This window comes from Chrysoperla carnea, chromosome 2 (assembly GCF_905475395.1).
Source record: "Chrysoperla carnea chromosome 2, inChrCarn1.1, whole genome shotgun sequence".
NCBI classification, from domain to species: Eukaryota; Metazoa; Arthropoda; class Insecta; order Neuroptera; family Chrysopidae; genus Chrysoperla; species Chrysoperla carnea.
Genome location: NC_058338.1, coordinates 67,216,398 through 67,242,998, shown reverse-complemented (window position 1 = coordinate 67,242,998; position 26,601 = coordinate 67,216,398). Strand labels below are relative to the sequence as shown.

Sequence of the window (26,601 nt, the reverse complement as noted above, 5' to 3'; positions counted from 1 at the left end):
TAAAATATTTTTTTAGAGGTTTAATTAAAAATAAAACAAAAATATAATATTTTTAATATCAATGAAACTGGTTTTACTGGAAAGATAGATAACTATGTGCTATTAATTGGCCGAACAAAATCATTATTATGATAAAAAAATTTCTGTCAAAACAACTGTCTGTTGTCAAATTGATTATCAAACAAAAGAGTCTTGTCAACTCAAAGATGCGAACCTCTAAAAAGAACACCCTATATTCGAGGTATTACACACTACCCTATTATTCGATTGTTCATATTCAGCGATTATACAAATAGATAAATAGTAAATATTCATATTATTTACTATTACCAGTAAACAAGTAAACAAGTAAATAAAGCAGTAGCAGTAGCATGATACGATCAAACATATTCATCAATATAAAACTTTTATATATTTGTCTATGAACACAATATTGAGTTGAGTAAGTATAAGTGAAATTAAACAATTGACTGAGTTAGTTGTTGAAATGTCTTATATAGACCATCCATTTGCTGCCAGGAGCCCCCGACTCCAGGAGAACCAACTTGGCAGAGAATGGATGATCATTCAGAATTCGCCATTGTCGCCCAGTTACCGAGATGTGTGCTCAGCACTTCTGATATTCCTAACTGCCCCTATCACTACTGCGAAAGCTGAGCGGACTTTCTCTAAATTAAAGTTGGCCAAAAACTTTTTGTATAGCTCAAGGAAACAAAATAAACTCTGTAATTTAGCAGTACTGCCCATCGAAAATCAAAAAGCCCGAGATTGAGATATAAGTTCTGTGAATGAGTGCAGTCCGCCACCAAATTAGCAACGAGTAACAGAAGAGTAATTACGTTTAGCTAATTCATACTGATGTAGTAGTCGAAATACGTATTTATAAAATACAAAAATCTGATCTAGGAAATTGGGGCAAAAATCGAAATTTATTCTGTGGAAGAGGTTTTAGTTATAAGTTCTTGCGTTTTTGTGTAGCTAACGAAATGTTCCCAAAGCGCTTGTAAAATATTGCGAATATACCATGACAATCATGACTGTTCCTACTATAAGTTAGTAGGGGGACATTCATTATTGTTCATTAATTACGTAAGCATTATAAGCATATAAATAGTCAAATAGTTAAAGTTAACTGCGCTAGTTGCATTAAACGACGTTGCTTGGCTTATTGACGTCGCCCCTGCAGTGCTTAATGCCAGATAAGAGTTTCTACGCGTATTTTGGAACCAGTCAGGATCAGCATTATTATTTCGCTGCCAAGAAGGGGGATATTTTTAACCTCAAGTTGTATAACACATTGGTAGCTAGTTTCATTATTTCCAGGGCTAGATATCATAAAGAGAGAAATTATTTTCTACTTTATTATTTAATTACTTATTTTCTATACTTTTTTAAAGAGAAAAATTATTTTCTACTTTTTAGTACAATAAAAGTTTGCCTCTAAAAAAGTATTTGTTAACCCCCGAACCAAAAAAAAGGGGTGTTATAAGTTTGACCGCTATGTGTGTCTGTTTGTGGCATCCTAGGGCCTAAAGTGATGAACCGATTTTGATTTTTTTGTTTCGTTTGTAACGTAAGTTAATGGGGAGTGTTCTTAGATAATATGTTTCAAGTGCGAGTTTAGCGTTCTAAAACAAAAAAATGATCCTCAAAATCGGTTCAGTTTGAAGAAGGCTCTAAGGAAAAAGGTAATTTAATGGAGAGTGTTCTTAGATGCGTTTCAAGTGAGAGTTTAGAGTTTCGTACACGGAAAATTTATCGGGAGTTCTTAAATTTTGAAATTTCTATTATTAAAAAAAGTTTTATACATGTGTCGTCAATAGTGTTACTGTTTTAAAACTTTAATTATGCTAATTGATTGATTGACGGTATTGGAGCATAAACTCAGATGAAAATATTCGTGATATTTATTATGTTCATTGCATATTAACTATAGAATTATTAAATTTAAATAAACATATTTTAGTTTCATTAGATTGTATTTATTGTTATTTACAACAATCCAACAGTATTGATAGTTCTATCAATACTGTTTCATACAGAACTACCAATAACAACGGTCCAATAATGATAGTAATCATATAATACTAATGTATCTACATGTATATAGCAAAAAACATCATTTTAATACATTGATGAATATTATAATAACACATACAACAAACAATATGTCTACAAAAAGACATTAAATGCAATATATACAACAGCATTTGCATAGATGGGCTAGTATCAATAATTCCATGCAAAAATCATAAATGCAAAAACAAACGAAAATTAATTACTTGGATTAGATCTGGGCAACCGTGAACGCCCAAATTTATATCAGCTTTGTTAAATACACCTCGATATTCTAAGTAATAGTTTATGTCATAAATAAATGTGCAAGCCAAAACGTTTAGCGAAACCATACGAATAAAGCAATATATTTTCATCAGATAGTCATGATACGCTCAAATCACTTAATTCACCTGATACGCCAGTCAAATTCTACATTAAAATTGCAAAACGTGATATAAAGCTGCTTTTTGGTATGTTATTTAGACCCCTACGTTTTGCAGAGCAAAAAATTTGTGCTCTCTGCGTAATCAGTGAAAAACTACAAAATTTTCGGACTTTTTTCTATTTTTGCAGTTCAATTAAAAAACTATGAATTTTTGACAATAGTTGCTACCATCTTTTGAAAGTAAATTAAGTTTGTACAATTGAAACAAACTCTCATCTCCGTATGTCTTATAGATTTGAAATATGGTGCTTGAAAAATTTACATGGTTTTCAGAACTGTTAAAGTTTTGAGTTTTGCTTATGTTAAACCGTTAGAGATAGAAAAGAAGTTTAAATTTTAAAAATATTCCTTAAAAAAAATAACATGAATTAACGGTAAAGATAATTAAATAATAATAATAAAATATGAATCATAATCAATAATCAATAATTCATCTGATAATTATTACTAAATTACAGAAAATTATTGCATTTGTCGAGGGTTTTTAAATTTTGTAAATTTTACTGGTCTATTTAACATTTATTAAAAATGAAATCTTATATATTATTTCTCTAGTCTATTTTCTTCCTCCCGCGAGTTCTTGCTTATTCCTTTAACAAATTCCATGATTAAATCCCTCATTTTAAAGCTTATCATGACGAAAAATAGATCCACGGTCTTAACAAATTTAACTAGTTTAAATTGAATAAAGTGAGTAAATATCATTATAGACATTTATCAGTAAGTAAATGGTGGAAACGCAATTAACTTATCTAATATATCCATTCTTCTTATGTAATATGTATTTATTTGCGCTCCCACCATATTTTTCAATCATTTGTTTATCGAAATTTTTGTTGTGGAACGGTATATTTTTAATGAAATTGGTTTCATGAAAGGCTCTAAACATATTCAAATTACAGAAATTTAGGTATTTCAGTGGTAACTTGCTTACAAATTCGAATTAATGTGCTGTTCCGATCCGTGTGTATTTGTCCTCAGTAAACGGAGAGACATTTCTTATAAAGTATGAAAGTAGTAGTCTATAAATGATAACTGACCTCATTCAAAACTTAAAAGAATAAATAATAATAATAATAATAATAATGGGGTTTAACCTCCGTTTCTCTTACACATACACCTATAACAGAGGCCACCCACATCTTTATTTACTAATCTTTATTTATTTAATTACAAACATATTTACAATTACATTTTGATGTGGGTGGAGTCGGTTACTACGTTCTTATCTAAGCGACGACAATGTGATCAATTCTACCGCCCCCATTAATCATAATTGTTCACAACTCGGCCACCAGGGCAATTTTAGATAAAAAGCTTGATTTTTTTAAATATGAATTTGGACTAAGTCTAAATCAATTCTGAAAATTTTAGGGGGGGGGAGGGGTTTTCCCGATTATTTAAATAAATAAATGACTTCAAAAGTAGGCATATTTAACATTGGGCTTATGGTAAAACGGTAGATGGATGATATGTTTTCATAGATTTCTCCAAAACTAGTCGGTGGAAATTTAAAAAAAAAAAAACCATTTAAATTATATTTAAAACCTTAATAAATTATTGAAAACAAAAAAAAACCATCGTGTGCGATTAATTAAGGATGTATGAGCACGGCAGTGAAATTTAAATTTGAAAATAAATATTCTTTTGCACAGTATATTTTATCATTTTACGAAAAATTTGGATACAGTGGTATGTTTTGGAATGAAATATTTTGCAATTCAATATCTAAAGCGAGCAAATGGGACATAGGTGTAATTGTTCTAAAAGATAAAAGTAAAGTGTGGGCTAAACGGGAGGGGGCTAAGCAATAGTATTAGCTATTAGCTGCAAATGTTGATTTAGATTTAATAATCGCTGATCAAAAGTTATAATCAAAAAAATTAAATAAAGGTGAAAGAAGTTCACGGGGTTTGCTAGTAATCAATAAAAATTTTATATTAATACAGATAAATTAGATATAAAGGTCTGCCTAAATAAAAACATGCACATGTATTTTATACGAATTCTTTTAGTTATTTAATTCGAAACTTCAGAAAATCAAGATAACTCGATTTTCTATATATTTCACACATCAAACTTTTTTCATTAAGATATTTTCAACATAATCGAAAAACGTGTTACTTTTCATTCTTGATGATCAAGCATAAAATGAAGTTTTCGACATACGATGTAAAAATCAAAATAACGACATTTTCACGCGTGTTGTTACATAGAAAAAACTACGTATTAAAAAACTTTTTTATGTATAAAATAGTATAATGTATAAAATTAAAAAAAAAAAAACCATTTATCACAAATTTCAAATTCAATACTTTATTTTTATACTACAAACTTTTATTTAATTACAAGCTTCTAATAAAACTTTGGTTTTGTGTTTGTTACTTATGGTCAAATCTTAGAATCAAAATTTTCAATAGTTCTCAGTAGCTTTAAAAGCTTTTGAATTTTACTTACGAATTATATTTCAATGATAATACATGCAATATGATGTCTTCTATCGGATCTCGTGATAAGAAATTCGATAGGATTTTGATGGAAGTTTAAGAAGTTTATATAAACCATTCTAAATAGCAAATTTATTAAATACTATCTTGATACTCGCTTGATTGATTGAGATTGTAAAGATTGGTAAGGATTACTGCCGTCACCTCCCTTGCTCTCACTTATCCCCCTTCAATAATACTCGAAATAATGGTAGGGATTGTTTTACACAGGCAAAATATATGTAGTTTTCAATTTTTTTTAAATAGCCATGAATTGTTTTACATTTACTATTTTTTCCAGAAAGCTTTAATTTATGGTTCAAAATGGCGCTCATAGATGGCGCAGTAAAATGTCAGATTATATATTTTTTAAATATATCTTTATAAAATACAGCTCAAGTTATTGTGATGTATGAGGTATATTGTTGCAGAATTTCATTCAAATCCGGTATCAAAGGCGTTTGATACCGTTTGGCACGAAGGGTTAATATTCCAGTTAATTCAATTAAAATTACCTGACTATATAATCCATTTGTTATACTCTTATCTCAAAAATCGTAAGTTTAGGGTATGTATTAGCAAATCTTGCTCAACAGATGGATCAATTGAAGCTGGTGTACCCCAGGGCAGCATTTTGGGACCACTTTTATTTAATCTGTACATAAACAACGTACCCAAAATTCCCAAAGTAAATCTAGCATTGTATGCGGACGACACGGCACTATATACGCAATCTTGGAGGATTGACACCATTGCCAACAGACTGAACACCGCAATTAAGAAAATTATTAAATATTTTCAACTTTGGAAAATCAAAATTAACACTCACAAGACAGAAGCCATCATATTTACCAAACGAAGACCCACCCTCAATCATCATATATATGTCAATGACGAACAAATACATTGGTCGAAGTACGTCAAATATTTAGGAATACACCTAGATTCAAAACTAACTTTCACTAAGCACATTAATGAAGTAAGATCGAAATCTTTAGGAACTATTAAAACTCTATTCCCAATATTTAGCTCTAAATCCATCTTGAGTGAAAAAAATAAACTTCTTATATTTAAAACTATTATACGACCAATCTTGACATACGCTGCTCCTGTTTGGAGTAGCACTTGCAAAACAAATTTTAAAAAAATACAGTCAGTTCAAAACAGGGCTCTAAGAATCGTTGGAAATTATCCACGATTTTATAGCTCAAGAATCATTCACAAAGAGCTGGACCACCCATATCTAAAGGAGACAGTCTACGATATGACAAAAAAATTTTTTGAAATGTCCTCTGTCCACGAAAACGAAGAGGTAGCCAATATCGGAAACTATACTAAAAACGATTTATCACACAAGTATAAAAGTTATAAACATAGAAGAACTAAGCATCTACTATTATAACAAAATTCAAATTTTAAATTTCATCATTCCCAAAATAAATAAATATCAAATTCACTGATAGCTTTCTCCGATTTATTTCAAATGATACATTTACATAAGAAGTAGGGTTTTTTTATATTATGTTGCACATCCTTTTTTCCCTAAATCTATCCTTAAGAATACATTGTAAAAAAAAACATAAAAATTGTTAAAATTAATACGTAAAACAAAACTTGGAATATACCAAAGATAGCAATAAGAGATGGTAATAGAACATTGGAACATCTACGAATATTTGTAATACTTAATTGTAATATTATAATCTGGCAATAAATTCTTTTTATCTTTATCTTATCATTCAAATCCGTTTGGTAGTTTTTGCGTGAAAGCGTAACAAACCCCACAAACAAACATACTTACTTTTACATTTATAATATATAGAAATAGGGATTGGCCATAAACCTTATTATCTTAGATAGGATTTTAAACGGGGAAAAATTGGATAGCAGCAAAATTTAACAAAACAGCTTGGGAATGGGGCAACAAAATTGAAGATACATGGATTGACATAAGGTTTTTAATGAATTGTGTATCCGATTGATCTTCAATATGGAGAGAAGACAAAAGGATGTGAGAATGGCGTTCGAATTTCAGGACTATGCCATGGTTAAAGCTAAAATTCTATAATTTACTTCAAAAAAAATGCAGAAATAATCTCAAATTGTGATAAAAACAAGTTGTCAACGTTTTGTCAAACTCAACAGACCAAGAATCGAATTATTCAGTCAGATCTTCAAAGTGCAATGTTAGTGACTCGGGAAAAATGCCTCTTCAGGACCAATTCAATTTGGTATCAAAATATTCCCCGGTATTTATAGGATTAAAAATTTCCATGAGTTACACAGATTTTCAAAATTTTTCAAACCCCGTTTAACAACGTTTTTAATACTAGACGTAAATATTGCAGGAAAGTATGGGGGTAATCATAACTGTCTTCTCTCGTAATTTTTGCATTACAATGAACAATTTTTTAAAGTTATATGTCCAATTTTATAAGTCGAAATTGAATTTTGAGAATTTATCTAAATTTTGCAATATTTCTCTAGATTTATTTGACTTAAATTTAATTACAAAATAGCAAAGGATTCAAATCCTCAGGAAAATCTGAAAGTTTCTCTTCTCGATAAATTTCTCTTCTATGAAGTATCACATAAAATCATATCCACCCTTCTTCGCAGCGTTTCCATTAGTCAAGACTCGACCCGCTTAAGGAGGTCGTTTCGTTGGCTGGAAGTAAATTGTACATTTTTTTAATTAACATTGGCGGCGAAATGACCTTCTTAATACAATTAAGCATTTGATTTCTTAAAAATATAGCATAGCAAAAAATATTGTCTTAAATCAAAGTACTTACTTGCTGCCTTAAGAACAAACTTTTTTTTCAGTTTATTATTTATTTCTCAATAAATTTGACGGTAAAGTATATATTTTAGTGAAAAAAAAGAAACCTGAATATTTAGAAAAACTAATTTTCCTTTTTTTTCGCTCACATCTAATCGATAACTAGTAGTATAACTCAAGAAAAGTTGGTAAGGTCTTACTTTCTCGTGAGACTGTCAACAAATGTTTAAAATTTTAAAAAAATTTTCACAAAAATTTACACGGTAAATTATGATCGAATCTTCTATACGATAGATAAAGACTTAATTATAAAAAAATTTTCCTTTTCATCTATTTTTTAATTAACATTGTCGGCGAAAGAACCCCTTTAAATTAATCTTCAAAAATAAACATCGTTTTGCAATTATCTCCAAACAAATAAACTTTTAACAAGCCTCTTATTCCCGAGAAGTAAAAATTGCCTTAACAATAAATTTAATAAATTAGTAAAGTTTGACCACACCCAATAAAATTTATTTAAAAAAAGAAAAAATTCCTTCAAAATTTGTAGAAAATTTATCCTTTTTCCATCATTGGTGCAGTTTTTCGATTTTCAAATAACCTTACTTCGTTATTTATTGTTTGCACCCTTAAAACAGGCAAACTACGAAAATAAATCCACGTGAAACCTTTTCCGTGTGAACACACATTTTGAGAAACAGTTAAAATTAATGCCATCCTTTGATGCATGCATAAACTTAAGGAGAAAATCTTATGCCCCACCCTTGACCCCAATTATAACCTATAATGCATTGTTGTATCTCATAAAAATTTACAATCAGTTTGAACGTTTTTTTGATAAAATTCATTGTAAAACCTCTCAAAATATATTTTAATATACAATTTATAAATCGGGAACACAGATTTGAAAGTTTTACTGAAAATTATTTGTTTATTATTCAAATAATTTTTTACGTCAAATGTTTAATAAAAAAAATTATTTGGACTATAAATTTTAAAAAAAAAGTTCATTTTAATCATTAACATAAATAACGTTATAAACTTTATAATTGCTACACAAAGTAAATACTAAAAAAAATTTCTCCCCTAGTATCAAATAAACCTTTTAATTTGAAAAATACTTAAAATTTTTCCAAAAACGTTCATCTAGATTTATAAGAATAGGACCCGCCCTAGTTCATACACCTAAACAATTTGGTTAACTTATTTATAAAAAAGTACAAAAATTTTCAACACGCCCTTATTTTTTAACGTTTAAAACAATTCAAGGAAATTTAACTTAATGCTAACTTAAGATTGTTTAAAAAAATAAACCTGACCTACCCTTGAGCTTCAGCTGTCACAAAATCCGAAGCTTCAACTCCGCAGTATACGTGTCTCAATCGAGGCATTCTGCTGCAATGTATGCTGAAATAAGAATCTTCGTAGCTCAAATTACTGTTTGAAAATAAATTAAACACATAATCTCTGTTCACACCACCACCCATTATATATATTTTTTTTTTAAAACCAACCTTTACATCCAAAAATTAACTATACCATTATTACTCAAAATAAAAGAACGTAAACAAAGCGATTTTAAAAAACTGTTCATTATTTTTTTTAAATACACTTAACACCACACTTGGTCGTCTATCTTTTACTTTGGGGAAAAATTTGATTTGGTAGATAACTAAGAAATTAGCTAAAACGCGTGAATTATAAAAGATAAACAGAATTGCCTATATATAACAACATATGTCAAGAGATATTCATCTCAGAGCATCCCTTCTTGCTATTAACCAATTTTTGAAAACAAAAACTAGCACACAATTCCTTTATTTGTGACACAAATGTAAACACATCGGCATTTATAACAACATGCATGTTGCAATTTTCACAACCGCCCCACCCGTCTTTTCACGGCAGTTTTACACGACGAAACGATGAAACTCACGTTTCAAATGAAACGACGATTCACCAAATATTATCTACTTTTATGTTTCATTGTGTTGAATTGAACAATAAAAAACAATTTCTTAATTAAATCCTTTTTTTTTTCAATAAACCTTTAAATCCAAAACACACAAATTGTTTTTATTCTTGAATTTCAACAATTTATTTAAACTACAACACTTCAAGCATTTAACAGTTTTCGTGATTTATTTAAATAAATTAATCTCACCAAAATTTTTTAATATATATTTTGTTTTTAGTCCTACCTATTATTAAATAAAAAACAGTCTGCTCTCTATAAAATGCCCCTCACGGCGGCCCACTAGCTCTGACTGCACGTACTCAAAGGCAGTGCTGCTAATCATTGTGATATGGGAGGGACTGTTCTATCACAGTCTAGTGTCGTTTTCAAGCGATTCTAGGCCTGCTTCTTGCGTTTATCTGTAACTAAGGCTAAAGAATGGGAGCGGCCGCGCCGACGCCTGTTTTACAAACCGAATTTATACGATTTTCACCGAAAATTTTCATTAAAAACCACGACGCTTATCTACTAACTCCTACCGTTGACCACAATTTGCAAACTGGTCAAGGCTAAAACTCAGTCTGGTAATTTACATAGTTTTATATACTTATATTTAACCCTATAATACCTATTTACGTACCCAAAGTTTATCAGAATATTTTCTCTTAAAAAATCTTATAAACATTTTCATACGTTCATTAGACGATGAAAAATAAATTTCTCCGGAGCGAAATAAATGAGAAACTTAGGTTTAAATGCTATCAATTCACAATCTTTTATGAAAATCAAAAGCTTGAGAAAAAAATTGAGAAAAACTTTTTTTTTAAGAATATTTACCAAAATATAATTAAATTTGAAGAAGTTTGTATTTGTTAAAATTATTTAACACTAACGAGAAAAGCCGAGATTAGATTATCTCAAAATATAATAAAATTCTTATATCTAAAATATTAAAAATTCTAATTTAGAAAAATCTCTCAATAATGTTTCAACCCCGTTAAAAGATAACGCTGCGAGATTAGGCAGAATGTGCACTAAAAATTTTTTAATTTCAAATCGAAAAGAAATTTTATGTTTAATTCGATTTTTTTTAAATTCAGCTCACGAAATCGAAAAATCCGTTTATAATCTTCCCAGAGCTCGGAACGTAAAAACAAAATATTAGATACGTTCTCGGATAAAAAATTTACACTGAAAATATCTTATTTTAGCATGCAAAATAATTTATCTTAGGCTCTACCAGGAGTGGAAGGATTATGATGTTAGGATTTAAAAATAATAATCCCAAATTTTAATAAATTCACATACAACTGTTTATTGAGACATAATATTAAATTAAATCAGTCCTCACAGAATTAATGTTTTGACACAAGTGTATTTTCATTATTTTTTATTTATTTTGTTTATAAATTAGCCCGGATTTTGAAAAAACCAGTCAAATTTCTAAAGTGTATTTTTATTCCGTCACACTAACTTTGTTTAGAGCTGATCAGGACAGAAATAAGCAAAAAAAAATTAAAAAGTATAAAAGCAAATTATTGATTACTTAAAAATTGGAGAATCCATTGATTAATTGTAAAATAGTAATAAATATGTTTAGGGTTTTGTTTTTATTAGATAAATTTTTGTATGTTTCTTTGCGCAAACGGTGTGATTGAATTTAGCTGTAAAATATTTATTATTATAATTAAGAATAAAACAGCGGCGGAGTCTTTTTTTTGTTGTTTCCAAGCTATTTTCTCAGGTGACTAAATATATTAGAATAAAATATTGGTCATAATGTCCATAACCAAAAAACAGAAGTATGCTCTAGTTTTTGAAGTTGTTCCTCTTAAATTACTGCTAAAATACATCACATCGCAAAATGCATATTTGCAGGAATAAAATATATTTATATAGTAATCATATAAAAAATCACTCGAATCGAGTAGTCAATTTTAGCGCACATTTAATTAAACATTTAGATGTCCTCAATTAACATTTTCTTATCTTTCCCTATAATTTATCTCCACACTCATAACCAATATCAATAAAAAATAACCTTATATATTAAAAATCTTTCCCGAAAAATAAATTTTTTATCTAAATTAAATTTCTATATAAACTTCACAAACAAGCTGCCATCTCTCGGCACATAAATTGCGACAAACCTTTAAACAACATTCCAAAACGAATGATCGCAATAAATATACAGAGTGACATTCTTTATATATAATTAAATATGCGCTTACATTTTTTTTTTTTTTTGTCATCGCATAACAAAAGTGATGAGCCATTCAGCAGGAGCAGAGTACTCACAACAAGGGTAAAAAAATGTCACAAATGCTCTGCTGCTAACCTCCCATATTTAACTTACTTATCCATACAAAATATTCCTTATTGTGTCAAAATTACAAAAGTTTTTTTTAACTACATGAACGTTTCAGTCAAGACGTTAACGTCGCTAGGCGCGTCTTGGTTTTTACTTATCAACTACAAAAAGTTACTTCAGAGTTTATTTTTTCGTTCATATTTAAATTGATTAAAATAGATTAAAAAAAAGAAAACAATTTTTTTAAGGTGTACTTACACTCGCGCATATTTAGTGTTTTAAACCAATCATAGGTCTTGATAAAATTTCTTAATAGAATAAAATTCCAAAATTATTAATTTATAAAATAAAAAAATTTAGTTTTACTAAATTTTTCGACATAATTTTCTTTTTTTTTATATTTTTAAAATATTTAAAAAAGGGGCAACGATATTTTTAATAAAAAAAATGTTATATTAATAAGAATTATCAACATCCTATCTTATTTATTAAAGCATCATCAATAATAATTAAAACAACATATACAAAATTTTAATAATTACCAAAATCAAACTTGAAAAAATATTAATGAATTATACAAAATTTTGATGTCTAGATAAACTTGTGGGGGAGAAGTCAATAAAAATAAGAATAAACACTATTGCAAAAATGTCTTTGTGGAGACAAAATAGTTCAATAAGTAATAATATATCCAGAAAAAAAAAACGAAATATTTTAGGGGTTGTACGTACTAATTAATTATAATTATTTAAATTACAAATGCATAATAGCCTACTTAATTGAAAATTAAGGTGCTTAGCTAGAAAGAATTCAATAGGGTTCAGTCAATTATATTATTAGTAATCACATCGCAAACAATTTACGTCGATAACAATAACACAGTACTTATTAATATAAACAAAATTAACAATTCATATCAAAATATGCTTCAAATCCAAGCGTTACGATTACTAATTAATAATACACGGCTACTCACTAACTAAACACCTGGATCGCTAAATGTCTCCACAAGCGCATATGCAAATTAACAAATTATTAAAAAAAAATATGCTGCGGGGGGTACGAGAAAGGGATTTTTTTTAAGAGCGATGATACTGATGGACAAATGGATGATGTTAACGCGAGTTAGGGACACCGCCTCACATTTGGCTGCTAGGGGCCGTTTTTTTTTTTTCTACTTTCTACGGTTGTTATATACAATGGTTGATTGGAACACACGGATGGGCGTGGACACATCTAGCTCCAAGATTGATATGAGTCCTGATGCCATGCTGCTTGATCCCCTCCGCCATTTAACCCACCAAGCGGCTGCTGTGCCAATGGAGCGCTGCCCCAGCCACCTTGTTGATAGCGTCGCTTTGAATCCCCCTGGTTTTGATTGCCCCCGTCCAGTTTTCGCTTACCTAAAATGAAAAGTAATTAATATCAACTTATCAAGATATTAATTATCCAGTAATAACATTAAATTTTGGAAAAATTATGGTAAAGTTAGAATTTAATGTACACCTTAATATTTTTGAAAGATTTCAATCGATACTTATGCCACTAAAAAATCAAGACAAGAGTGGTGAAAGCATGTTTTTTCATCGAATATTTTATATGCTTTAAAATTAGTTTCAATAGGAAAGTATTCATGAAAATAACTTTGTACATCTAAAGTCGGGATGGTTCAAGAATTTTCAAAATTCATTAATTTTCGATTTTTCAGTAGATGTTTTTCCGAAAATATTTCAGAAATTCATACACCTTACAATTTTCCTCAAGCTTAACATTAAAAATGTAGAAATTTTGGCCAATTTACAATGTACTTCTTACAATTGATTGCTCAAAAAATATTTAATTATAGATAAAATATTTTAAAATTTTAGAAATTGCTCGAAATCTATCAGAGAAATTTCTCCTCGTCTATTACTTTCAAGGATGTCTCAGAAACTATAGATCCAATCATCAATTAAACTTTTTATATTTAAGATTAAAATTATTGAATCAAATTTGGAGACAACAATTTGTTCGATTAAAATAAAATTTGATACTTCTTGATTCCCCTAGTTATTCTCGATCAATCATATTCTCCAAATTTCTCGATTTGTGCCTACTTTGAAGTTCCCATAATTTTTCCAAAGTTAAGAAAATATGTTCATTATAACTGGATTAATAAAACAAGAATATAATTTCAAAAAATATTGAAAAAATATTTTTATTTATGAAAGAAAAATTAAAAATGGATACCATTGGCACTAGAATAATGAATAAAATTTATAATTGTTATTAAATTATTAACATAAAAAAGTTGATCAACGATATTTTAAACTAAATTTAATGACAGCCGCGTGATTTTAAATGTGCTGCTACCCCGTGGCGAATGAAAACAGTGCCAACGGTATGCTTAACAAAAATAAACTAAATTACTTATACCTAAGGTAATATATAAGTTGGTTGGATAAAAGGTTCCAATTCATGTGCCCAAAATTAAGCAACTACCAACATAGCTGGAAAGGAAAAATAAGGACAATAAGGACGCAATTAAGGACATTGAGATAATGAAAGAGGTAAAATTAAAGTTAAACAAGTCTCAACTTTTTAGTATAAGATACAAGCCACAAAAAAGTTTCAGAAAATTCCACGAGGTAAGCAAAAAAGCAGAGCTTAGCACATATTTTCATTAATTTTGAATTTAAAATATCGTAACTACTTATTAAGCATCTATCTATTCATGATTTTTATTCCATGAATCTACTAAATGCTACTACAGCCATCTTCATTGAATAAGACAAAATCTTATAAAATGTAATTTATTGCACTAAATATTTGTAGTTAAATGGCTTTATTCCTATTGCAAATAAAAAAGTATGAGATTTGTATAACTAAACCAAGGAATTACATGAATTATTTGCAAATGGAAAAATAATTGAAGGAAAAATCAATTGAGGCTTTTTCTGTCGAACCAATAAAAGGTTTCCTACTTCTTACATTCTAAAAAACAGTTTTGATTTGAATTCATTAAAACCGCGTTTTTAAAAATGCGTTTTTCCAAAAACACAAAGTTGGTCAGTAAAACGTTAATATTAAATGGTAGGGGCGAGTTATAAATTTTCTGTCGCTGCAAACTAAATATGGCCACAGAATTGACTTACGAAGAGACTAGTTAGCCGTTTTGATTTTTGAAACTGCTCCCTTTCTTCTTATTTCGATAGTCAGTCGTGTGGCGGCCATATTTAATTTGCAGTGATATACAAATTTAAATTATTCCTTACCATTTACATGTTAACATTTAACTGAACAACCAAGAATTAAGAATTTTTTTTTCAACATTTTTCAATCGCGTTTCTACCGGATTCTTATAAAAAAACTTTTAATAACATCTTACTGAACAACCGCGTGTTTTTGTTAAAACGTTTTTCCAATCAAATATTACTCGCTTCATTCAAAACTTTTGGGAAAAATGACACTTCAGATAGATTTTCAATTTCATATGTTGTATATTTTCCTAAATTATAGTTTTTCCACTTTAATGAATACATAAAAATAATTTTGTTTAAATTATCAATTTCGGGACTGTTCTTTAAGAATTTAAGAGTCATTTTTACCGTTCATGGATTCGACTATCATAATTTTTAAAAATAATATTGAAATCTGTCGTCTTCTCACCTGGTAAACTTTTGGCGTTGCGCTGCTGCTGCTGAGGTGGGCCACGGGGAGGGACGGCCTGTCTGCCACGGGCCCCCGCCGCGCCTCCCGGTCGTGCCCCCCGGCTGGCCCCACGGCCCCCCGCCACTGGCGGCCCACCGGCCCGGCCACGAGCCCCCGCCGCTCCACGCCCACGACCACCCTATTGCACATAGCACAACGCCATTATTAATTACTTATAATAAAAATATTTTAACTATCCTGTAAGCTAATTCTACTAATCTTATTAGATAGGTGAATTTATATTTGAACAATTTTTCCTACAAATAAATTCAACTTTCTTTCAAGTTTTCGTCTTATTTATAATAAATAACATCCCCAAAAAAAATAAACATTGAACTATATTCTGCATAAACTGGATCACTCCAAATTATGTTGACCCTTTAACCCCATTATTATTTATCACTGAAAAGAAAATAACAAAAGCGTTATTTGGAATACAGTGGACCCGCGATAATCCGACAAACGTTTTGCAAGGTAATGTCGAATTATCGAATTTGTCGGACTATAGAGTACTGCCACAAATCTCCTTGTAATCCGGAACTTTTTGAAAAAGAATGCCTTGTAATCCGACAAATTACATATCAAAGTGATTAAGATTTTCTAATTTCAGCCACGAAGAATTCATGTATTTATAAGAAATCTGCATTGTAATTACCGTTATAGTTATGTCGGACTACAAGGTGTGCCGGATTAGACAGGGGCCGGATTACTGCGGGTGTACTGTATGCCAATATTCAAATTTTGTTGTCAGTTTGTCGATTTTTTGAATTTTGGCAATTAATTTTTGTTTGCTACCATTTTGACCTAAAGGGGGAAAAGGGTTAATCGAAAATTATCAATGACTTGCAAAAATATGCAAAAGTAACAATTAAACAAAATTTCTGTTTATAAATACAAATATATAAGATCTTGGGCCAACTCTACACAGTCCGAATGGCACATTTTGAATTCAAAGTATCCGGTTGTAAAAATTAATAATCTACTCATAAATTATACAGTAAAAATCGACAAATATACATAAAAATTTTATAGAAATTTAAAACGAATTCATTGTAGGTCATTGTTTGTCAATGACCACTTTATATGTTACTTATATTGCCTTTTTTATGCCAAAATCAGAGGGTAGCGTATAATTCGATAATACGCTGACGTTAAATATTCAATTTTTAGTGGATACACAAAACTTACTACTGGCCTAAAGAAGTAATCATTATTGATTACCAACGTATTAAAAAATTAAAATTTAAATGATCCGAATGAAAACTTTTTTTACTCTTCCATATACGAATTGGAATTGATCATTATTATTTTGAACAACTGTTATCAATGCATATTTGCGTTTGTTCTGGGAGGGAAAAGGATATAATGAAAGGGTTATATTACCAGGAATGATCAATGGATATATTTTTTTTTTTTAATTGTTCCAATTAAAATCCAGCGGTAGCAAAACAAACCTGATTTTGAGGTCCATTAGTTTCTCCAGACATCTCGAAATAAATGGATGTAGCATCTTCAATATCCTAATTATATTATATAACACAAATTTTACCTTAACCATTAACATACATAAATAAACCAATTTTTTTGTATGACTGTTTTAAATTGAAATCTGATAAAAGTGTAAAAATCGCATAGTTAATCATCAAAAACCGTCATACAAAAATATGTTATAATGAATGGGGTGACGTTCACAATAATATCCTTTTTATAACTTGACGAATTTGAATTATTTCAAACAACAATACTTATTCCAATATCTACTGCATTCAAAAGCGCTTTTCTAAAAGTTTGAAGTTTTTCTTTTTGCGTTAACATTTCACATTCTATATGCGATTGATGGCGCAGTTAACGTTATCCTGAATTCAATTTTGGTACACCTAATTTTCAAAATATTCAAATTAGTATTATTCAGTATTATTTTAATGTCAAGGTAAAAATATTTAATATAAACGAGATACTCTGTAATGAAGTATTGAGCTAACCAAAAATTAGTTTCTTTGCACGATTTCATCTTACGATAGATAGATAAGTAAAAACTTTGCTGGTATACTATTGATTCCTTGTTCGAACTGTTACTTTTCGCGTTTTTACTATTTTTAACTGAATAGGAAATCCATGCACCCATGCACTTCAATTTTTGTCTTGATTGGTGACGGTCAAATATCTTTCCTTTCAAAAAAAAAAAGGTATGACAACATCTCATTGAGAATTTATAAAAAAATTCTTCAATTTCTTCATCAGGATAACTTTAATTGACCATAATCATCTAAAATCTCTTTTTTTGTTGCTTCAATCTCGTACAAAGCGCCTTTATTATATACAGCTACCATCAGACCATTCATTATAACATAATTATAATGGAATTTTACAAAATTAAACTGAATTAATTTCGTACAATTCCATCTAAACATCGAATCAAAAAATTTAGCCAAATAATCAGTATTGCCAATTCTTTATGGTCCTTAAAATTTACCTATAAAAATGTGATAAATATACAAAAATCACACGCTTTAAAGCAATATAAAAATAAAGCATTTTACAAATTATGGTGTTACAAGCGAAAATACTTAGCAAAAAATTTCTAAAAGCGTTAATAAACAATGAAGTTGAAACATCAAACAATCCTCCCGCTTTGGTGTTTCTTATGAATTTTGGACAAATCATCTGCAAAATGATTATCAAAAAAAGCGAAAACAAGCTTAAAAACTAAAAAGCATTATTAAAACTAATAAGCACTAATAAAAAAGTCACACATTTTAATAAGCGATAAGCATTATGGTAAAAAGCAATTAAAAAGGATTAAAAAACACTGTTATACAGCAAAAAATATAGTTTTTTTTTTAAATAAATGGAAATTTCTTTTTAGATTTGGTTTTTTATCACTCAAACCAAAAGTAAAAAAAATAATTTAAGCATCGGATAACAAACAAAAAATGTGAACATAAAAATAGCGACAGCTGTGAAGAGCAACCTTTGTTTTTTTTTAATCACAAACGACAGCGGTACACAATCATATCTGAGCCTCAGCAAAGTTAGATAGAGCACCTGTGGCGTATCTAAATTTCCCTATGTGTTCATTATCCTAAAAAAGATTTATCCTTAATAAAAAAAAAGTGTCCCTAACCAGTATTATTTATTACTTTTCCCGGCCTCTTAAAATTTTTCGACAAGCCTTTTCTGTTAATTTTATAAAATGTTAGAAATTTCGATGTTTTTGAAAAATAAAATTATTTTACAAGTAATCGATTTTTTGTATATTCTGCAGGTGGCTCAGATATGAATTTGGAAATTTGAATGTGGCATTGTGTTTTTTTTCGATATTAGTGAATTAATTATTCCATGCTTTAAAATAATTTACATTGCAAATAAAAAGAAAAATTAAAATATACAACTAATTTAAATTGAAAAATTATTAAACTAGAAAAATATCAATGAAAAATGAAGGCACCCAAACTGTTAGTAAAAATTGATTCAAAATGGCAAAAGAACAAAGCAATTAAAGTTAGATTTTTGCATGGCTTGAAAATTAACACTCTGCCACAGTCAAACTGCCGTCTAATTTCTTTTCCTTTCTTTTAATAAAAATTTTGTGTACAATTACTTAAAAATAATTTAATCGCAATGGTATACATGTAAACTCCAATTGTTCACTTTCTTTTTAAAAACATTTTAATAAATTTTAAATAAGAAATTCGAAAATGAACAATTTAAGAGAACATAAACCATCACACACTTGCAATATAAGGACAAAAAAGAAATGACAACATCGATCATAAAGAGCGTTAAATAATATCGTGGGACCCACCGGCTGAGGCTGTCTGCCCCCTCGGCCTCCACGTGGGGCATTCGTTGCCACGGCAGGCGGAGGATAATCAAAGTAAAAATCTTCGTAACGGTAATAATCATCATAATAAGGATCACTGTAGCCGCCTCGATAGTCCCCATACCCGTAATAGTCGTAATCATAATCTATAAAAACACACAACAACAAACAGACCCAATTTTAAACAGATTCGCCGATTTTTTTAAAAACCAATTAACATTATTTTAAATTATCATCCTGGGAATTTAAGTTTAATTAAATTATAATAAAACAGAAAATATTTCACACCCAAATTATATTCCACATCTTAAATCTTGAATTCATTTTTTTTGAAAATGTGGGATTCATATGAAATATTTTTTGAATTAAAATGGCTCGTCCTGTTTATATAATATATTCTTTCACTACTAAATGATAATTTTGTAAGCATGCCGGGAAAAGACATGAAAATATAACAAAAATAAATGAAACTGAACTAAAAATAAATAATACTTTTTAAAAATCTACCAAATAAAATATGAACTAAATTTTTATAAAATATACAACTAAAAAAACTAAAAATAATGATCAACATAGTAGAAACTTACACCAAGGTACTAAAAAATTGTTTAATAAAATTAAGGATGAGGATGAGAGAAATAAATACAGGATTTTAAGGGAAATCGATTTAACTTACCAATCCATGGTTAGCTGTAATTTTTATTTTATGTAAAAGGCTTCACAAATTGCATTTACTACTACAAATTACATCCCTATCCTCTACTTAGTTGATTTTTATGCTAGACTTTTAAGTTAACGTCTAAGATTGGGAACTGACTATTTTAAGATATAATGCTGAAGAAAATGTTTTCAAAGGAAAAATTTGTTTGTAACGATTTATGAAATACGGTTTTTAAATATGACTAAATCGATAATGGTGCTGAAATTCAAAATAAGTATTTTTTTATAATTTATTTTTAAAATAAAATATAATGAATCGTTAGAAAAACAAGACTCGTCTAAAGAGGTCATTCGGTCATCGCTATTTCAACTTCATCGTTATTTTAACCTAGAGCTGATAATCAAATACACAAAGATTAACGGACAGAGAGTAACCATTCATTACATTACAGTCACAAAATAAATATTTTAAAAATAGGAAAAATTCGCCACCATTTCAGTTCCCAATACTACCGAAAAATTTCAATATAATGCAATTTATGTAGACTTTCTTTTACTAATATACTTAATTCACAAAAATTACAAAAATTTACTCTTGGGGAATAATACAAATCTCAAATTACTCAAAATTGTCACTTAAAAACAAAGTGAAATAAATTTTATAATAGCCAGTCTGATGTTTTAAAATAGGAAAAATATAAACCTAACAAAAATACATAAAAAAATCTGAAAAAGTAAAAGGAATCTATGCTAGAGCTAGCAACACATGCGTGATTAGTCTGAGACAACCGCCAAATACCCGCTCTCCCTTGCAGTGCCATTACATATCCTATAAGATTTTTGTCATAGGCGTTTTGTTAGTACACTAAACAATAATGTCTATTTTCAAAAAAAATAATTGAGCCAAGTATAGATTTTTTTTATAAAACTGGCTTAAAAGGTACAAATTATAAAACAAAAAGGATATATTCTAATATCCAAAATAATTTTTTCTCAAACTAGGTCTTTTTCATGTTAACAAAATCTAGTGAATGAATTATTTAAAACCAAAAACAAAAAAAAAAAAAAAAAACAAAAATTAAAAACAAAATAAAGACGTAATTTGATAGTTTTTCAAATTTTAGTAATATTTTAAGATGTGGTAAATGGTTTAGGATATTAATTTACGGTTTTAATTTAGAAGATGGTTAATAATATATATAACGTTAAACTATCTACTACTTGATATTAACTTACCATAATCGCCACGACCCATTGGACCTCGCATTGCACCAGGTGCTGCCCGCGGACCAGCACCTGGACCACGTCCAGCTATACCTCCACCACTCATCATGCTAGGTAATACAGGTGAGCACCTATAAAATTGTATGTTAGTTAGAAAAACATAAAAACAATTATGATAAGGCATATTTAACGCTGTATGTATACCTTCTGGGGACGATTTCTTATAGCTAAAGTTTACTAACTCAGCTGTGGAAACTCAAAAACAAGATTCAAGATTTGTTTCTAAATATCTGGAAATCTTTGTAAGCAATAGTGGAAATATTTATTACACTATAAAATACAGAGTGGCAATTCAGCTTCCACTGAACATAGATTGAGCGCCTTTGAGTTTCTTTGAGGAAATTTTACTTCATCTTTGCTATTTTGACAATACTGAAGTGGGGAAAATTTTATGAGCTTATACGTGTGAAAAAAAAAATAAACTTACCCTCCACGAACTTGCATCATTTGCATCATTCGTCGTTCGCGTGCTCTTAAAATTTCTTCTTTCTTTTTTTTATCGGACGGAGGTTTTGCCAATGATACTTCAATATTTGAGCCACCCATTTCTTTGCCATCTAATCCTTGCATAGCCTGTTTGGAATATAGTTTAAAAAATTATTATTCAAAAATATTACTTTATTGAATAAGGAACAATTCTCTGCGGCAATCGTGATAGCTAATGACTCGACACACTACTACACCCTTCGCAAAATCGCGGCTAAATCAGAATACGTCTCGCGTAAATTAATTTCGAATTTAGAATCTTTTTTTTTAAATCAAATTGTTAGACCAAACAATTTACCTTAACTGCATTATCTCGATCTTCGAAATGTATAAACGCATAATCTTTAATTTTTTTGACACGTTCTACTTTTCCATATGCCTCAAAAGCTTCTTTAAGCTTTTCTTCACTGATGTCTTGCGTAAGATTACGAACGTATAAAACTTTAACTTTACTCATAGTCTGTTCATCAGGTTCTTCTTGGGGATCAGCCCAATCCACAATAATATCGCAACCCCAAACCTAGATGTTTATAAATGACCAATTTAAAATTTTTCATTGATTTATTTGCCAATTAAATAATCGCCAATCGTTTACCGTTGTTTCACTTTAACTTACTTTAATTCTACCAGTGCCAAGTCTTCTTTTAGCTAAAGAAGCCGCTTTATGGGACTCGTACTCCAAAAAACAAAAACCGCGATTCTTCTTCTTGTCATCTGGTGAGCTGTATATGATTACCTCCATCAAGCCCGCTAATTTAAAAATAATTGGGAATAAACATTTTGTTTCGATTGGATAAAAAATTCGATGAAATATGAGGTAGTTTATTAGGAAAAAATGTCTAAACACTTTCTTGACATTGTCACAATCCAACAATAAGAATATAAAAAAGGAAATATGATTCTGGCAGAAAATTGGGAGCCCGGGAATCGAGCGACAAAGTCCATATTATTTTTCATTTATGCTTTTTATAAAGGAAAGGTATAATTATTAGAAAAAATTTGCACTTTTAAAAATATGAGCATAATTTTACAAATGATGATATAATATAGACTTTGACACCCTATCCCTGCACCCTTCCAACATCCCTGGTCGGCAACACAATTTTAAATTGATTTATTAAATGAAAAAATGGAGGGTATAAAACGAGTTTTGGGAGCAATCATGCCGCTTTAAAATAAAAATAAAAAATCAGTATCCCATGTACTGATGAATTCGATTAAAATCGAATTCAGAGCATTGCAATAAAACTGTTAGTCGGGATATAAGTTGGCACAATGATGCTCTTAACTTACGTGCGTGTTTGGAAAACTCCTCAAATAGATCGTCCCGATCTCGATTCTTTGGAATATTGCCGACAAACAAGCGGTGATTGTTATAAGAAATGGTTACGCCAATCTTTTTGCCTTTTCTAATTTCGTAATCATTCAGCTGCAAGAACAATGTGGAAGGATAGCCAATTAAGCTGCTCGCCTAGGGTTGGCGGTGGGGTGCAGGTTTCAGGTAGAGCACTAAAGGTTATAGAAGTTGGAGTAACATATTGTTGGATGGAAGCAAGTAAGGAAAAGGAAATAAGTTAGCGGGGCGAGCCCGGCGCGTTTCTATCTTTTTTTTTGTATCTTTGGTTTTTTTATTTTTATACACATTACCTGTTAATTTACCAAATTCGTCCAGTATCTCCTCTTTGCCTTTAGACTTTGGTATGTTGCCCACAAAAAGTCGTAGATTCGGAACACTAATGTTAATTTTCAGACTCTTGCCGGGTTTGATTTCGTGATTATCGAGCTGTGGGATAAGAAGAAAAAAACATGCCAAATTTTGTTCGCATAAAATTAATAACCTATATAAAGGCCATATCAAAAAAAAATTAAAAAAAATTATAAAATAAATAAAAAAAATACAAACAAAAAATAATAAATTTAGTAATAAAATTATTTAAATAATCTTATTCGATCAGCCAAAATCGACAATTTTGCACCAACAACTACGGAAAACGGCATGCTATTCTTTTTTTGCATTGTTTTCTCCAAAACGCGTTCCTTTAACGATTATTTACGTTTAAACTATATTAGCCTGAAAAATATAACCTAGCAATTTTATACTACATTACACAAAATTATGTTTTTTATCCAGAGCTTAAGCTGTTCTACAAATAATCCAATTTGAAAATACATCGGAAAAATAAAAATAACGTGATTTTATTTTTAATAAAATAAAGAAAAAAATAAAATAAAAACAAATCAGCTTAAGCCCTGCAACCGAGAAACTTTGGATATCCCATCCCTAATAACCAATTAAAATATCTACATTTTCAAAAAAGCATTCATTGCAATAAAAAAACCAAAAAGAAATGAAAACGATCGATGAGTTTTTCTGAAGTGGCCACACAGCACACAAATCAATTTCGAATGAGAAAAGCCAAATGAATTATTGTAAAATGTCGTTGTGGAGAGTACGTAGTCTCAATTTTGCCCCATGAGCAAAGAGGAGACCTGAAATAAATTGTTATAGAAGCCGCTTTCAGCGTGTACTGCCAATCTGCTGAAGTGTAACTTGTTCCAAAAACAATCTCGAATGTCGATATGCCAATTAAATGCCGAATTAAATAAACAAATGCTGAAATTAAGTCCACTATAAACGGACATGCGTAATATGTGTATGATTTTTGATGAATAGCACATATCACCAGCATTTTTCTAAAAAATCATTATTTCTTTATTGTCCTGTATTTAAAAGACATTGAACTTCAGAAAAATCGCGTAAAGTCGGGATTTTGATATAATTTTCGTTTGATATGATAATGAAACAGGAAATTCCGTATCAAACCGTTTGTCGCAAAAAATTTTACGTGAGATGAAAAATCGTGCAAAATAATTTTTCTAATATCTTTTTACAATAAAAAGGGAGGATAAAGTAAGTTTTTTACTCATTGCTTTACGTTTAAATTGATGGCTATTCAACAAATCTGTCAAGATATTCCCTATTCGCAAAGTGTTAATATGCCATATCGAATCCTCAGACCCTCAGTGTTCTCCCTAAAGAATTGGTCTTATTATTAAACTTTCCTCGAAATTCAAAAAAAGCTACGACCTTGAAAACCAACCATTATTTGATTTGGTCTTTTTGAAACAATTATGTTTACTGCTCCATTTTGGTTATCGAAACATCAAAATTAAGCTTTTTTTCTTGTTAAATAATATTTCCTTGACGGATATTGTTATCATTCTGCGTTAGTAATGAGGGTCGTAAATAGTATATTTGTTTTCGAAAATCCTTTGACATTACTCAAAAATAATTTCTCGATCTTGTATCCTACATGAAATTGTTTACGGCATTCGATTGGATAGGAACTTCATCCATATATCAAAACGCAACTTTTCCGTAATTTTCCCAAGTCCGGTTAATTACATGTCTATTAAATATAGAGTCATAAAAAAATAATGTTTAACTTAAAAATACTCGTAATTATGTGAAAATTTTGTGTACGAGCGTTTAAAATTTTGAATTGTATAACTCGGACCTTTTCTTTTCACATAAGTTAAAAGGATTATGTATGTGAAAAGAAAACGTTCGAACTACACAGAATTTATAATATCGGGCTCGTAAAGTATAAGTGATGAATGAGGAAAAATACAGAGAAAGCCAGAGAGTGTAAGAAAGAGTTATGAGAGGGAACAATAAGAGAAATTAAACTGACGAGTAACTCAATAAATGAGTGAAAACATATATATATATAGAAATAGATAGTGTGGCTTCCGTTGAAAAAGCCAAAGCTGCAACACAATAAAATATTTAATGGCTCATATGAAAAATAAATACACATTTAATAATAAAACAAATCGAAGAACTGAATGTTTTTCGGTTTAAAAAAAGGTGAGGTACACAAACGCCTAATTTGTTTTAACACTGGCTAATTGCAATCACAACAAAATTCTACATTTAATTTATATATTAATCCAAAAATATTGTGTCACATATTCGATCTTTTCTGAATCATTATGATTCTTTTAAATTTTTATTTAAAATTGAAGAGTTGCAAAAGCTTAGTATTATTTACACTTTCAATTTCTTTTTTTTTTTTTGTTTACTCCAAGGTAAAATTTATAAGAATCATGTATGATGACTAAAAGTCATTCCAATTCAATGTAGTTACAAATCTCACTTTAAAATTTTCAGACTAAATACACCGATATGTGAAATGATTCTCGATAGCCAGAGTCCTTTATACGCGTTCCAAAAAAAGGCCACACATTCAAAATCTACACATATTGAAATCAACAAACAAAGTTATCAATTTTTTTTTATATAGTAAACAAAATAACCTAAACTGTTTTGATTGACGAAACACGTTCTCGTTTGGTCATTGCGGTGTTGCGATCAGAAATTATGACTGAATTAAATATAAGATAATAAAATAATAGCTAAACTGTGGCAGGCATACCGAAATTTACAAAAACCCAAAATGGAAAATCATTTTGTAACGGATTCTAAAAACCGGTTAATAACTTACATTTGCTAAAACTAACATTTTAATTTGTTAATGTCTTCCCGTCTGATTCAACTTAAAATTAAAATATTTCTATACTAGCTAGATACGAACCGAGCAGATATTTTACAACGA

The 26,601-nt window shown here is 29.5% G+C and overlaps 2 protein-coding genes across 11 annotated transcripts in view; both read right to left on the bottom strand.

Annotated features, from left to right (window-relative positions):
* Positions 1-9,266, bottom strand: part of LOC123292458 (cubilin-like) — a 321,907-nt gene extending 312,641 nt beyond the window's left edge. Inside the window, exon 1 of the mRNA XM_044873126.1 lies at positions 9,095-9,266. The gene's annotated coding sequence lies outside the window, so the exon portion shown is untranslated. The remainder of the gene's footprint in view (positions 1-9,094) is intronic.
* A 3,794-nt stretch (positions 9,267-13,060) lies between these two features.
* The window catches only part of LOC123292461 (heterogeneous nuclear ribonucleoprotein R), a 53,758-nt gene continuing 40,217 nt past the window's right edge, over positions 13,061-26,601 (bottom strand). For 4 of the 10 annotated variants that reach the window (XM_044873129.1, XM_044873133.1, XM_044873131.1 and 1 more), the window contains exons 4-12: positions 23,630-23,765; positions 22,599-22,732; positions 22,281-22,502; positions 21,924-22,069; positions 21,449-21,567; positions 19,535-19,698; positions 17,184-17,249; positions 15,688-15,868; positions 13,061-13,442 (exon numbers count right to left, since the gene is read on the bottom strand). In XM_044873129.1, the coding sequence (XP_044729064.1) occupies positions 13,276-13,442; positions 15,688-15,868; positions 17,184-17,249; positions 19,535-19,698; positions 21,449-21,567; positions 21,924-22,069; positions 22,281-22,502; positions 22,599-22,732; positions 23,630-23,765 (1,335 nt within the window). In that variant the 3' untranslated portion in view covers positions 13,061-13,275. Of the gene's footprint in view, positions 13,443-14,454; positions 14,529-15,687; positions 15,869-16,106; positions 16,132-17,183; positions 17,250-19,534; positions 19,699-21,448; positions 21,568-21,923; positions 22,070-22,280; positions 22,503-22,598; positions 22,733-23,275; positions 23,412-23,629; positions 23,766-26,601 lie in introns of those variants that run through there. The other 6 variants (XM_044873130.1, XR_006535004.1, XM_044873135.1 and 3 more) reach the window with 6 other exon arrangements.